The following is a 15062-nucleotide window of genomic DNA, read 5'->3' on the forward strand; positions in this document are numbered from 1 at the left end:
CTTGATTGATTTATGGGGGTTTGGCACTTCTTAGGCATGACATGCGTTTTTTAAGGCTGATGGACAGACCAAACGAGGCAACAGCCTTAGCTAATTCATTAACAGCAAGTTCCTGTTTGTGTGTGTGTGAGAAAGGTGCAGTCATCAGCTCAGTCCCCCAACAGCCTTAGCTAATTCATTGACAGCAAGTTCCTGTTTGTGTGTGTGTGAGAAAGGTGCAGTCATCAGCTCAGTCCCCCAACAGCCTTAGCTAATTCATTGACAGCAAGTTCCTGTTTGTGTGTGTGTGTGAGAAAGGTTTGCAGTCATCAGCTCAGTCCCCCAACAGCCTTAGCTAATTCATTGACAGCAAGTTCCTGTTTGTGTGTGTGTGAGAAAGGTGCAGTCATCAGCTCAGTCCCCCAACAGCCTTAGCTAATTCATTGACAGCAAGTTCCTGTTTGTGTGTGTGTGTGTGAGAAAGGTTTGCAGTCATCAGCTCAGTCCCCCAACAGCCTTAGCTAATTCATTGACAGCAAGTTCCTGTTTGTGTGTGTGTGAGAGAAAGGTGCAGTCATCAGCTCAGTCCCCCAACAGCCTTAGCTAATTCATTGACAGCAAGTTCCTGTTTGTGTGTGTGAGAGAAAGGTGCAGTCATCAGCTCAGTCCCCCAACAGCCTTAGCTAATTCATTGACAGCAAGTTCCTGTTTGTGTGTGTGAGAGAAAGGTGCAGTCATCAGCTCAGTCCCCCAACAGCCTTAGCTAATTCATTGACAGCAAGTTCCTGTTTGTGTGTGTGTGTGAGAGAAAGGTGCAGTCATCAGCTCAGTCCCCCAACAGTCTCTTTCATTTGGTTTTACAAGAAAGCACGCGTTCATCTGAAAAAAAACAACACTTAGTGTTCTGTCCACAAACTTTTTAGTTAGCAAGACGAGGCTGTCGGCAGTTCTTAGAGGTGCCTTAGTCTGGTATGTTGGGCTGTAAGCAGAGCGGAGTGATTCAAAGCGTGATAGCGTGTCTCCTGTGTCTGCGTATCTTTGTGTGTTTTCTGAAAGCTCCAGCAACCTTTTAATTCTCGAAATAGTAAACTGTGATAGCGTGTCTCCTGTGTCTGCGTATCTTTGTGTGTTTTCTGAAAGCTCCAGCAACCTTTTAATTCTCGAAATAGTAAACTGTTTATGACCAGAAATTATTTATATGTCGTTTTAGGTCATTTCAGCCAAAACTCGGTCGTATTCTTTATCTCATCCTCAAGGCTAACTCCATTTAGGCCAACGTTCATCCCCCGAATGGGCCCCATATTTTTAGTCTTTTAAGGCCTGTCATGGTTCGCTCGCTTTACTGGCCCAACGAGGCCATAAGCCTTCCCAACTATGCTAAGCAGTGAAATGCCTCTATAACTGTTACAATCGGAGCGGTCACCTTTATTTTTGTAAATTTTTACTATGTTGGCATCCTTCAATTTCTGGGGGACTATTCCTTGCTCCAGCACAAACTAAGCAGTTTATGGAGTGGCTTGATTAGGGCATGCTTTCCAGCCTGAATGGCTTCTGCGGGAATACCATCTCCTCCGGGTGCTTTCCCGTGTGCAAGCATGTCAATTGCTGTGCTCAGTTCCTTTAAAGAGGGTGTTTCGTCTAACTAGTCTAACTCGTGCAAAACTGAAAGTGATGAGAAGCTAGACAAAGCAGTTGGCGAGAAGGTATTTTCAATCTGGTAAAGTTCTGTGTATAGTGCTCTACCCATCGCTCCATTTGCAGTGCACGATCACTGATAAATACTGGCAGGACCAATCTTGTGCCGAGTGTGGTAACATCACAGGACTATACGAGGGCATGAAAAAAAAGCCTTTGGACCTCACACCAGCTATTGTGCCCCGCTCAAGTCAAAACACATAGCTCCTGCCAGTATTTGTTAGCGCTCTGCCTTGCTTTTCTTTGGGCATTGTTTTGTGTAGATCTGATCGGCGCTTGTAAGTTGCTTGGGTGGGCTCCTTCTTGTAGTTTAGCATGGCTACTCTTTTGTTTCAAGTGGCAGCTTCCATTTCTGGCAGACTTACTTCAAACCAGTCATCATTTTTCTTTGTTTTGTTCCCAAAGACCAGTGATGATGTTTGGTACATAGCATCACGTAGGAACGTCCAGCTTTTTTCTAACTCAGTCACTGATAAGTTTTTAAAAGCTTCCTCTCATTTTTTGTAAATTCGGTGCAAAGATCAGGATTGTTTGTGCTAGTGGTATTCAGGCGTGGTTTTCCCTGTGATGTGTGGATATTAGTTGGCAGCAGTCTTGTCCGGCAGGACAAGTGTGATCAGTATCACAGTCCGCACTTTGAAAGCTACGTGACAGCTGTATGTTTCCAATGTCAATTTTCCATGTCAGTATCATATCCAGCTGGTGCCAGTGACCAGACCTAGTGTGCCTCCATGAGACACAGTGCTGTGGTTTTGTCCTGAAGTATGTGTGGGTAATGCATAGCTTATGGTATGCGCAGAATTCAAGAAGTCAAATACATAGGCTACTACAATTTCAGAGCTTAAAGAAGAAGAATATGTAAAAATATTCGAACATTTGTAAAAAAAAAAAAATGACATTACCTCCATTTTACAAGATAAAATATAAGCAAGTATTTGAAACAATGAATGTAAAACGTATTTGGTTCCAAGCTTCGTAATCGTAGGTCGTGGACAAATTGAATTATATTATCATGACATCTTATATTATAGCCTATATCTCATATTATACAGACATCTAGATCTAACACTAGACCGAAACTTCTGATCTAGAACTCTTAAGATCTAGTCTATATCTAGATTACATTTAGATTTCACGTGTAGCTCTACTGCTTGATCTAGACTCTAGAGTCTATATGTAATCTATATTAGATTTACGTAAAAAAATAGTATTAATGCTTAGATATTCTTTCAATAAACTTGTAATTATTTTAAATGTACTCAGTTATCACATAACTGGTACACCATGGCTGACTGCGTCATGTTTTTGTTTTAAATAATAACTAACCTGACATTACTCGCGGCCTGCGGGTCTAAGTTTGTGTTTACTAATCTAGTGGATTGGATTTAGATGTATGTTAAACTTAGCTAATGATCCTTTCAAGTTTTTTTATCTTTCGCTACGAAAATAAAATTAGTTTTGCGAAAATGGGTTTATCCGAAGCCGATACATATATATCTATTAAAAACGAAAAAAGCGATAGATTAATAGTACATTAAAACGGGTTTACCCGATTTTTTAAATGACTGCGATTATAAAGTAAACAATTAAACGAAATAATTTTTAGTACGCGATTCATTAATGAATATTGGCCGCCTATCTCAACACGGCTTCGCAGCTTTCGTAAACGAATATATTAAAAATGCTTTAGAAAACCAAATTTGAATGTTAATTTGATCAAAATATGCTAGGACAAATTTGTACAAATACTCCTTCTTCCCTAGTGCTATTAGAGCATGGAATGGGTTGCCTGAGCTAGCCAGGAAAACCAGTGACTTGGCAGAATTTAAGTCATTGGTTAATATGCATGACTAAATGCATGACGCGTAGGACGTAATCATCTTCTTTTTTGAAGTAACGTCTGTATTATATAAGATAAGATAAGAAATGAATGGACTATAATTAGTATGTTCATGTGTTAAAGTATAAAACTATCTGTGCGAAGAGAAGTTATATCATCTTCGAGTTAAATTAGAGTTTTAGACCTAGGCATGGAAAGATGTGTAACGTTACGGTATTGTCTAATGAAAGAATGTTCTTCAGGAAATCTGTAGTCACAGATATAAGGAACTAATTTATATAAAAACGGTTTTGAAACACAAATTTGAAGGTTAATTTTATTATGTAATGAAATCAATGGACCTTCTTTTGTATTTCTTTAAATTATATCTAGTTCTAAATCCTTTCGATCTTTTCTCATGTCAACATTGTAAACATGGCCTAGATCCATAAAATACTATAGCTGTAATAGAGTTGGTCTTTTTTTTTTTTTTGAGGGTCTTGTTTGTTTTAGGGCTACAATACACTATGGTCTAAGTTAGTACCCAAGGAACATTTCTGCCAAGTTTTATCAAGATTAATCAAACGGTTTAGATTTCTATTCGTCACATAGATACATACATACATACATACATACGCCTTACTTTCTACTTTATAGTATAGACTAGCCATATGTTACCCGCGGCCCGCGGGTCTCAATATGCGTGTTACTGATATAGTACATTAGAATAGTTTGTGGAAAGCGTGGTCAAGAGGCTGAGTACTCTTGAACTTGGCTTGGCTAAATTAAGTAAAATAATCTACTTTCACTAAACATTATTGATCTATCAGTTTAAGGTTGAATTTAAGGTTCAATAAGCTTATTATTTTGTACATTTAATATCACCCATATAGAGCCTCATTTGCCTGTCCAATCACAGCGTGTTTTCACTGCGAATGTAAGGTTTGCGCGACACATGAATGAAAATATCAAAATGTCTGTCAACACGGCATTGCAGCTACAGCGAACGAATGTATGAAAAATGCTTTATAATAACAAATTTGAATAGTAATTTGATTAAAATATAAAATGAATGGACTATAATTTATGTTTATGTATTAAAGTATAAAATTATCTTTGAGAAGAGAAGTTCTAACGTCTTAGCGTTGAATTAGAGTTTTAGACCTAGGAATAGAGAGATGTGTAACAGTTTGGTCTTGTCTAATGAAAGAATGTAGGGGAAAGGGGGGTAAAACGTACCCCCTAAGGGAGAAAATTCATTAAAAAAAAAGTTTGGCAAAAAGAATGTTTATTTTTTATGTCATAGCTTTACAACAACACATACTACAAATGTACAAGGTTTAAAGACTGAGTTATTTATATTAAAATAGAAAAATATATATAAAAAAAAAAAAAAAAAGAGTACTATTTACCCTCCGAAGAGTCTAAATAGTACCAGCATGGAGGGTAATAAGTACCAACTATATATATACATAACAATGCAGAAAGATTCACAAACATAACTCACAAGTATAAGTATCAGCATTTTCACAACCTGCACATGCAATATGCACCCAAGAAGCACATATGAAACATTGTATCATATCTTCTTTAAGGTTTTCTTCGCATATAAAACAATACCAATTTTGACTTTTCTCACTCTCATTCTGACCAAACTGAATAGAAATTTTTCTTTTTTTTTTCTTTTGTGTTGCAGGAATAATTTGAGTTTGTTGTTTTTTACTTTTTTTTTGCAATTGCAGCATCCACAAGAATTTTTTTATAGGGACTGGAAGTTAAAATTTCAGATTGAAAAGATTTTTTTTTTTCTGTTTAACATGGGGTTTTTCTTTTACTGGGATATAAGAGAAATTCAGTTACAGTGATGTATTTAGACTTTGATTGCCGAGAAGGAATTAAGCAATCATAATGGCCTACATCATCTCCAATATTTGTAAATCGAATAACTACTGGAGGGGAGGAAGGAAAATCATTCATGCCATATTTTAAAATCTTACTAGTTGCATTCATAATGACAATTGGCTTTCTGAGCAGCTTCGTAGTTGCTATTTTCTCTAGCTCGCCAACCATAGTATTTGTTCTAGAAATACTATCTAGCCTTTCAAAAATATTGTCAAATTTTGCATGTGGCATGTCAGCACACAATGTTGCTGCATCAAGGTCAGTATAATGCTCAATGTTTTTACAAATATAGTCAACAACTTGTTCTCTAAGAGAGTCTGCCAATGCCTTTTCTTGTATTTTAACTTGCAGGCTACATACAACTCCACTTGAATCTCTGTCAGTTAGCTGGAGATGTTCATGTAATGAAATGCAAATGCTTCTAAAAAAGCATCTGCCGTCAGGCTCTGTTGGAATTGCATTGTACGCAGATATAGAAAGTTCTAGGTGAGAATAATTTGAATTTATGGAGCTTTGAGCAGTTGCACCAAATCGTGGTTCATTTGATGAAGTGAGTGGGGATGTTGCAACTATTGTTGAGGAGTCTGATGATGACTGCACTAACAACTGATCATGTTGGGAATTTGAGGTTGAAGGGATGGGTTCTACAGGAATATTTATAACTGAGCAAATGGAGGTTTCAAAATCACTTTCAGTGAATATATGTCGATTGCAAGGCCATATGCCACATTTCAAAAAACCATTAGCAAAATTTGCGACCGAAGCTGCTCTTGGGTAAGCTCTATCTAAGATGGTAGCCACCTGAAATACAGTAATTCCTCTACCTGGATGATTAAAAAGCCACTTATCTGACTCTTGTACATAACAGCTTTGCAGGGACTTAAAAAACGAGACATCCAAAGGTTGAAGCTTATGTGTAGTATGAGGGGGCAAGCTGAGCATAATAACACAAGAGTTACTTGCAGCAGTGATGGCTTGCAAATTTTTGCTGTGAGAGGTATGTCCATCCAAGATAAGAAGAACAGGCTTTTCTTTTGATGGTTTTACACTGTTTATAAAATGATCCATCCATTCTGAAAAGCTATCTGCAGTCATCCAGCCACTTTCATTGCATACAGCGATTGTTCCTGGAGGAGCACCATCTAAAAGTTTTCGCTTGAGGACAAGCATGGGTGGAATAGCATTTCCTGCTGCATTAGCGCAAAATATTGCTGTGGTGGTAAGACCTCTTTCTGCACTGGTCAACTTCCCCACCTGATGCCTTCCTGTCAAGCTCACCACTTTTTGCTGTTTTTTCTGGACAGTTGAGAGCGCTGTTTCATCGGTATTGAAGATCCTAAGAGCATCTAATTTATTTTCTGTAATGATGCTTTCAAGTTTGTCAAAAAATCTGTTAACTGCTATCTTGTTAAAACCGGTACTACGCGCAAGACCGGTACTATGCTCCCTGTTTACTGTAATCAGAGATGAGTTAAATTTTTCGTTTTGTTGTATTAAATCAAACCAAATTCATTAAAAAAGCTATTTAACTAATAAACTAATATCTTTAAATTATATATTTAACTTAATTCACCATTTTTTCTACTAATTAATTCAAATTAACAATTCTTAGCTTAGGACTATTTTGTCTCACTAATCCTTATAATTTATTAGATCTAGATCTAGTCTATATTTATTATTATATCCTTAGATTTTAGATCTAGTCTGTCTAGGGTTAGACTTAGACTTTAATTAAGGCTTTAGATCTACTAATCATCTACTAATACTACTAATAATAACTAATAGTAATATTCTATGTAGTTAGTTATACACGTAAATATATTGATCTAGAATTAGATCTAGATCTAGTCTAGGTCCACATTTTGAATTTAATAAACCATTTGATTTGATTTAATTGTCATTGTAAACTAGCTTTCACTTTAGATTTAGACTTAACTTAGGCATTGTAAACCTTAAACTAGATTTAGACTAGACTCCTTTAAAAACTAAAATCAAGAACAGTCATCATGAAATTGCTCTGGCTATTTATCCTAATAATTACCAAATGCACACTAGCTGAACACAGAACTAGATCTACCTTTGTCAACACTAAACTTAAAAAGGAAACAACAGTCATAATCAATCATCACACTTTAGAACAATGCAACTTCAAAAATAACCTAACATACACATCTATAACATTAAAGAAGATTACCCATCACAAATGGAAGTTCTCAATCAGACACAGCAGAAATAAATACCTATCACTGTTAATATTAATGGCAGGAGATGTAGAGTCAAATCCAGGGCCTAGATCTAAAGATAGATGCAACATCTGCAAAAAAATATGCACCCTGAAACAGAAAGCCATTCAATGTGACACCTGCGATGAATGGTACCATGCATCATGTCTCCATATGAATACACCTGTGTATTATGCCTTAGGCAACAAAGACGCATCATGGCACTGTGTACCGTGTGGGTTACCTCAGTTTACATCAGGACTGTTTGATTCCTTTGATGCGGACACTTCTAACCCATACAACATCCTAAACACCATCCCGAACCAAACTCACCAACCACTAGCCAGATCCACTCCTGTTAAACCTAAATCTACTAAAATTAATACAACAGCCTCACTAAACAAACCTACTAAAGAAGTAATACCAAAATACCTTAAAACCTTAGTTATAAATTTTCAAAGCATTAGGAACAAAACAGCAGACTTAGAAATTTTATTAGAATGTGAGAAACCAGACATAATTGCAGGAACAGAAACTTGGCTGCATCCTGAAATTTATAATGCAGAAATTTTCAATAGTAATTATGAAATTTTTAGAAAAGATAGGGCTGATAATCATGGAGGAGTTCTTTTAGCAATAAAAAACACTCTTATAGCAGAAGAAATTACCTTACCTAACTCAAAAAATGTAGAATCAACATTTTGTAAAATTAATACCACCTCAACATCCCTAATAATAGGCAGCATTTACAGACCACCAAATTCTAGTTTAGAATACATGCAGGAACTATGTAATCAGATTACTACACTTAAAGAGACAAATAAAAATGCAGTTTTTTGGATTATGGGTGATTTCAACCTACCTGATATAAATTGGAAAACACTAACCATAGATAAACACCAAAACCTTAAGGACATAAATGAGCTTTTCATAGATACTTTACACAACCTTAGTTTAGATCAAATCATTAAAAAGCCAACTAGATTAAACAACACATTAGATCTCTTCTTAACCAACAGACCTGGATTAGTAGTTGATTATGAAATTATCCCTGGTCTATCAGACCATGAGATCATAAAAATACACAGTCAGATAAAAGCAGTAGCCAATGCAAAACCCAAAAGAAAAATCTTACTCTGGAATAAATGTAACCTAACACAACTACACCAAGCTGCACTAAACTTTCAACAAACATTCTTATTAGAAAAAGACATTAACCAACCAGTCGATGACCTCTGGAATTTCATTAAAAACCATCTTAAAAGCATAATAGAAAATCATATACCAACTAAATACACATCAAACAAAATAAATAAATGCTGGTTTAATAATAGACTAAAGAAGCTTTGTAAACAGAAGGAAAACCTCTATAGAAAATTTAAAGAAACTAATGCAGAAAGAGTTTACAAAAAGTATATAAAAATTAAACACTTAACCCAAAAAGTAAGCAGACAGCTGCAGAGTGAATACATAAACAATGTAATATCTAAAGATAACAACAAAAACCTATGGTCATACATTAAGTCTAAGAAAATGGAAACAACAGGCGTAGCGCCATTAAAAGATGAACATAACATAATACATAATGATAATGAAACTAAAGCAAACATTCTAAACAAATACTTTGCATCAGCATTCTCAGCCCCAGGAGACAAAGACATATTACTGAATTTGAACCAAGTAGACAACATAGAAGATATAGTAGTACAAGAAATTCAAAAACTATTAGCCAACACCAAACCAAATAAAGCTTCTGGACCTGATGGTATTCCAGCTAGATTACTCAAAGAACTAAGTAATGAGCTAGCCCCAGTGTTCAAAATACTCTTTCAGGCTTCACTTAACCAGGGCAGAGTACCAAAGGACTGGAAAGAAGCTAATGTCACCCCCCTATTTAAAAAAGGAGAAAAATCTGACCCAGGGAACTACAGACCAGTATCACTTACCAGCATCACATGTAAAATCCTAGAACACATAATATGTAGCAACATCATAAACCACTTAGACAAACATAATGTCCTCACACCATACCAACATGGCTTTAGGAAATATAGATCATGTGAAACACAACTAATAGGACTAATTGATGATTTTTCAAAAGGTTTAGATAATAGTGAACAAATAGATGCTATCTTACTAGATTTTTCTAAGGCTTTTGACAAAGTTCACCACCATAGTTTGCTTAAAAAATTAAAATATTTCGGCATTAATGGTCCACTGCATCAGTGGATTAAAGACTTTCTGATAGGGAGAGAACAAACTGTAATAATAAATGGCTCTAAATCAACACCGATAACAGTAAACTCAGGTGTACCTCAAGGTACAGTCTTGGGTCCACTACTATTTTTAATTTACATAAATGATTTACCAAATTGCATTAGTTCAGGAACAAAAGTCAGATTATTTGCAGACGATTGCATAATATATAGAACAATAAAAACAACACAAGACACAGATATTTTACAAAGAGAATTAGATGAATTACAGAAATGGGAATCAAATTGGAGCATGTCTTTCCACCCAGAAAAATGTCAGTTGTTAAGAGTAACAAAAAAACTAAAACAAATTAATTCCACTTATCTTATTCATGGCAAACCAGTATCACAGACTAAAAACGCAAAATACCTAGGTGTTATAATAAATGAAAAACTATCATGGAATCCACATATTGATGAAACTACAAAAAAATCAAACAAAGCATTAGGATTTATTAAAAGAAATTTCTATAAATCAAATAAGAACATAAAACTAAAATGTTACTTAACCTTGGTTAGGCCAATAATAGAATATGCATCCTCCGTTTAGGGACCCCTCAACTCAAGAAAACATTAAGAAACTGGAACAGACACAAAATAGAGCAGTGAGATTCATAACAAACGAATATTCACATTTGACTAGATTTACCTTTAGTAAAATCACTAAATTTAGAAAGCCTTCAGGACAGAAGGCTCAAAAGTAAAGTAGCAATCATACATAAAACACTGAACCATAATCTTCAAATACAAAAACAAAATTTAATAAAATACTCTGAAAGACACAAAGACAAAGGCACATTCCTCGTCCCATATGCTAGGACAAATTTGTACAAATACTCCTTCTTCCCTAGTGCTATTAGAGCATGGAATGGGTTGCCTGAGCTAGCCAGGAAAACCAGTGACTTGGCAGAATTTAAGTCATTGGTTAATATGCATGACTAAATGCATGACGCGTAGGACGTAATCATCTTCTTTTTTGAAGTAACGTCTGTATTATATAAGATAAGATAAGAAGATAAGAAATGTTGCTTCAGGTTGTCGCAAGCTCAGATTGTGACGTTTCTTAAAATCTCTAAACCAGTCTTTTCCAGCCATTCCTTCTGTTTTATTAAATCTGTGAGACAAGCCATTTTTGCTATTTGGTATGCAAGACATCTTATATCGTTTCTGGTCAGGCCGAACAGCATTCCTTCCAGTTGATTGATGTGACTGACAAGTTCATTCTCAAGCTCTGCTGGGAGAACTGTCATTCTACCTCTCTGTACTACATTCCCATTCGCAAACTTGTTTTTTCCATCTAAGTGTCTTTTTAGAGTTGGTTTAGGTATACCGTAAAGTCTAGACACTTCATTGAGACCATATTTATTCCTCAATGCCTCTAAGGCTTTCTGAAGATCCTCCGGGGACCAGGTTGAAGCTCTGCCCCTGGGTAAAAAAAATAATGAATGTAAATGATTATTAAAGAGATTGCTATAGTCTATATGGTATTTTTTTTTAAAATGTAGATCTACTTATAGTTAAGGGCTAGATTATGTTTAGTCTAAAATTTAGATATAGCCTTAATTTTATTAAATCTAAATCTACTAGATTTAGTACCTTAATTATCTTTTTTAGTCTAGACTCTATAGTCTATATTTATAAAGAAAGTATTGTTACATAGACATAGAGTAGAGTATAGAGGATGATAGAATATGATTCTGGAACTAGATTATATTATAAATCTAGATCTAGATAGTAGAAAGATCTTTAGCAATTACTAGATCTAGATTCTAGCTTTAAAACATAAAATAAGAAAGTTATTCGATCTACATCTAGATATTATGTCGAGATCAACTGTGGGGCTAAATAGTACCGAATGTCGGATAATTAGTACTTCCGGTACTTTTTACCCTCCTGGCGCCGGTACGATTTACCTCAAGGGGTCAGCCCACATTACGGTTTATCATATTAACATGTCTAAAAATAACTGATGTACTGAGGCATTATTTTCAAGAGGAAAGGTTGGTTAACAATGCAATAGCTTTTGGAACATGATAGGTTGCCTCATTAGATAATTATACGATTTCTAACATGTGCAAAAATTACATCAAAAAAGGTAAAAATGAATAAAACCTTACCGTTTTGGTGTCTTTTGATTAAGCTCCATAAAATTAACATGAATGATGACGCTATAGTTGTAGGTCAATATGCCAGGTTTTTTATTTTTAAAGACCATTTCTAAATATGAAAATTTTCGGTGGTACGAATTAAACAGTGGTACGTTTTACCCCCCTACATCAGGACTTAGGACTTAGACATACGCCTTACTTTCTACTTTATAAAGTATATATATATGCCTATATTCTAGCCGAAAATTACCCGCGGGCCTTAGTTTGTGTTTACTAATCTAGTGGATTGGATTTAGGTGTATGTGAAATTTAGCTAATGTTCCTTAAAAGTTTTTTCTTTCGCCACGAAAATAAAATTAGTTTTGATTTGATTGGGTTTACCCGTTTAGCCGATACATTCATATCTATTAAAAACGAAAGAGCGTGAGATGAATAATAATTATAATAATAATCTTTATTGTCCGTATGGAAATTTGGATATAAAGTACAATTAAAATGGGTTTACCTGATTTGTTAAGTGAATGGGATTATAAAGTATGTCAGGACATCTAACTTCGCAGATATAACGAACGAATTTATGTAAAAATGCTTTTGAAACACAAATTGGAAGGTTAATTTTTATTAAATAATGAAATCAATAGACTATATTTGGTATTTTCATGTGTCAAAGTAAAAATTATCTGTGCAAAATGTAGTTTTAAAAATTAGATCTAGACTAGATCTAGATCATTTCGATCTTCTCTCTTGTAAAAATTGTCTAGATCAATGAAATAGTAATACTTTCATAGAGTTGAGCAACTTTTTTTTAGGGTCATAAGTTTGATTTAGGGCTACAATACATACGTTACGGTTCCAGTTAGTACCCTAGGAATATTTCTGCCAAGTTTTATCAAGATTGGTCAAACGGTTTTGATTTCTATGCGGGACATACATACATACATTGGATAGCTTCCTGGTCGTGCGGTTTGTGCGCTGAACTGTCGTTTGGATTTATCGATGGTCCCGGATTCAAACCCTGCCCGCTCCCATCCCCCGCCGCTCTGCGGGATGTTTGGACTAGGAAGTAAACTATCTTCAACTCTGAAGGAACATCCATAACATGTAAAGCATTTTACAAAAAAAAAAAAAAAAAAAAAAAAAAAAAAATACAAACATACATACATACATACGCCTTACTTTCTACTTTATAGTAGACCATTCAGTTGATACTAAAGCTCAAGACGAGTTGTATTCAATGTGGGTACAAACACTTTTTTTAATGGCCAAATATGTGTCTTGTTTAGTTCAGACAAAGGGAATTGAACTAAATCCTTCACTCATATGATAACTTCACTTGAGTTTTCACAATCCACACTAAAAACGTTTGATCAGTTTTTCAATCGATATCTAGTCAAGTGGTTGCTTCTACTTTGATCTGATTCTAAATTTAGGAAGCCTTCAGGATAGAAGACTTAAAAGTAAAGTAGCAATTATACATAAAACACTGAACCATAATCTTCAAATGCAAAACAAAACCTAATAAAATACTCAGAAAGACACAAAGATAAAGGCACATTCCTTTTTCCATTTACAGGACAAATTTATGCAAGTCCTCCTTCTTCCCTAGTGCTATTAGAGCATGGAATGGGTTGCCTGAATCAGCCAGGAAAACCAATAACTAGGCAGAGTTTAAGTCATTGGTTTACATGCATGACTAGATTGACATAAGAACAGGCGTAGGACGTAATCATCTTCCTTTTGAAATAACGTCTGTATTTTATAAGATAAGATAAGATAGACCTATTTTCTTTCACGTTTCATACTATATAAAAAAACACGAGACATCCTCGCGCTTGCGTGTATTCACTTTGTGACCGTATTCTAAGGACGTGACACAAAGCTTGCACACTTACACAGCCGTAATTCAAAAACTCTCCACACAAGACAAAATGGTTGAATTATTTAGATTAAGTGAAAAAAAGAAATGCATCGAGGGCGCCTAGGCATTCTTTGAATAGCCTAGGCACTCTTTATATAGCCTCGGCACTCTTTATATAGCCTAGGCAAAGTAGGAAATGAAGAAATCATTCTATAGAATGCAGGATTTCTCACTTTGCGGTAACACCTACATCAACAGTGAAATACGCGTAGGTCTAGACAGTGAACACAATTAGCAAATCTTTTCTAGTCAACTTAGAGTCATTGGATGAAACACTGGTTTTGGTATAAACTATATCAATCTAGAATCAAAGAAATAATCAAGCCACTAAAGTTATTAACTACAGACTTTGTAGGCAACAGTACATATCTGTTTAATCTCTCGACTTGATCTATATTTAGTAGTAGGCGGGTTTCAACAAGCGCTAAAAAAAATCCAAAATAAAGACTTCCAATTAAATAAAGACACATCGGAAAGTGAATAGTTCTCTAGAAGTCAAGTGGCTAGTTCTCTAGAAGTCAAGTGGCTAGTTCTCTAGAAGTCAAGTGGCTAGTTCTCTAGAAGTCAAGTGACTAGTTCTCTAGAAGTCAAGTGACTAGTTCTCTAGAAGTCAAGTGACTAGTTCTCTAGAAGTCAAGTGACTAGTTCTCTAGAAGTCAAGTGACTAGTTCTCTAGAAGTCAAGTGACTAGTTCTCTAGAAGTCAAGTGGCTAGTTCTCTAGAAGTCAAGTGGCTAGTTCTCTAGAAGTCAAGTGACTAGTTCTCTAGAAGTCAAGTGACTAGTTCTCTAGAAGTCAAGTGGCTAGTTCTCTAGAAGTCAAGTGGCTAGTTCTCTAGAAGTCAAGTGGCTAGTTCTCTAGAAGTCAAGTGACTAGTTCTCTAGAAGTCAAGTGACTAGTTCTCTAGAAGTCAAGTGGCTAGTTCTCTAGAAGTCAAGTGGCTAGTTCTCTAGAAGTCAAGTGGCTAGTTCTCTAGAAGTCAAGTGGCTAGTTCTCTAGAAGTCAAGTGGCTAGTTCTCTAGAAGTCAAGTGACTAGTTCTCTAGAAGTCAAGTGGCTAATTCTCTAGAAGTCAAGTGGCTAATTCTATAGAAGTCAAGTGGCTAGTTCTCTAGAAGTCAAGTGGCTAGTTCTCTAGAAGTCAAGTGACTAGTTCTCTAGAAGTC

General features: G+C 35.5%; 1 protein-coding gene across 1 annotated transcript in view; it reads right to left on the reverse strand.

Annotated features, from left to right (window-relative positions):
* Positions 1 to 3022, reverse strand: part of LOC106057714 (transmembrane and coiled-coil domains protein 2-like) — a 98703-nt gene extending 95681 nt beyond the window's left edge. The window contains exon 1 of the mRNA XM_056016003.1: positions 3001 to 3022. Within this exon, the coding sequence (XP_055871978.1) occupies positions 3001 to 3007 (7 nt within the window). The 5' untranslated portion in view covers positions 3008 to 3022. The remainder of the gene's footprint in view (positions 1 to 3000) is intronic.
* Between the last annotated feature and the right edge of the window lie 12040 nt (positions 3023 to 15062).

This window comes from Biomphalaria glabrata, chromosome 17 (assembly GCF_947242115.1).
Source record: "Biomphalaria glabrata chromosome 17, xgBioGlab47.1, whole genome shotgun sequence".
NCBI classification, from domain to species: domain Eukaryota; kingdom Metazoa; phylum Mollusca; class Gastropoda; family Planorbidae; genus Biomphalaria; species Biomphalaria glabrata.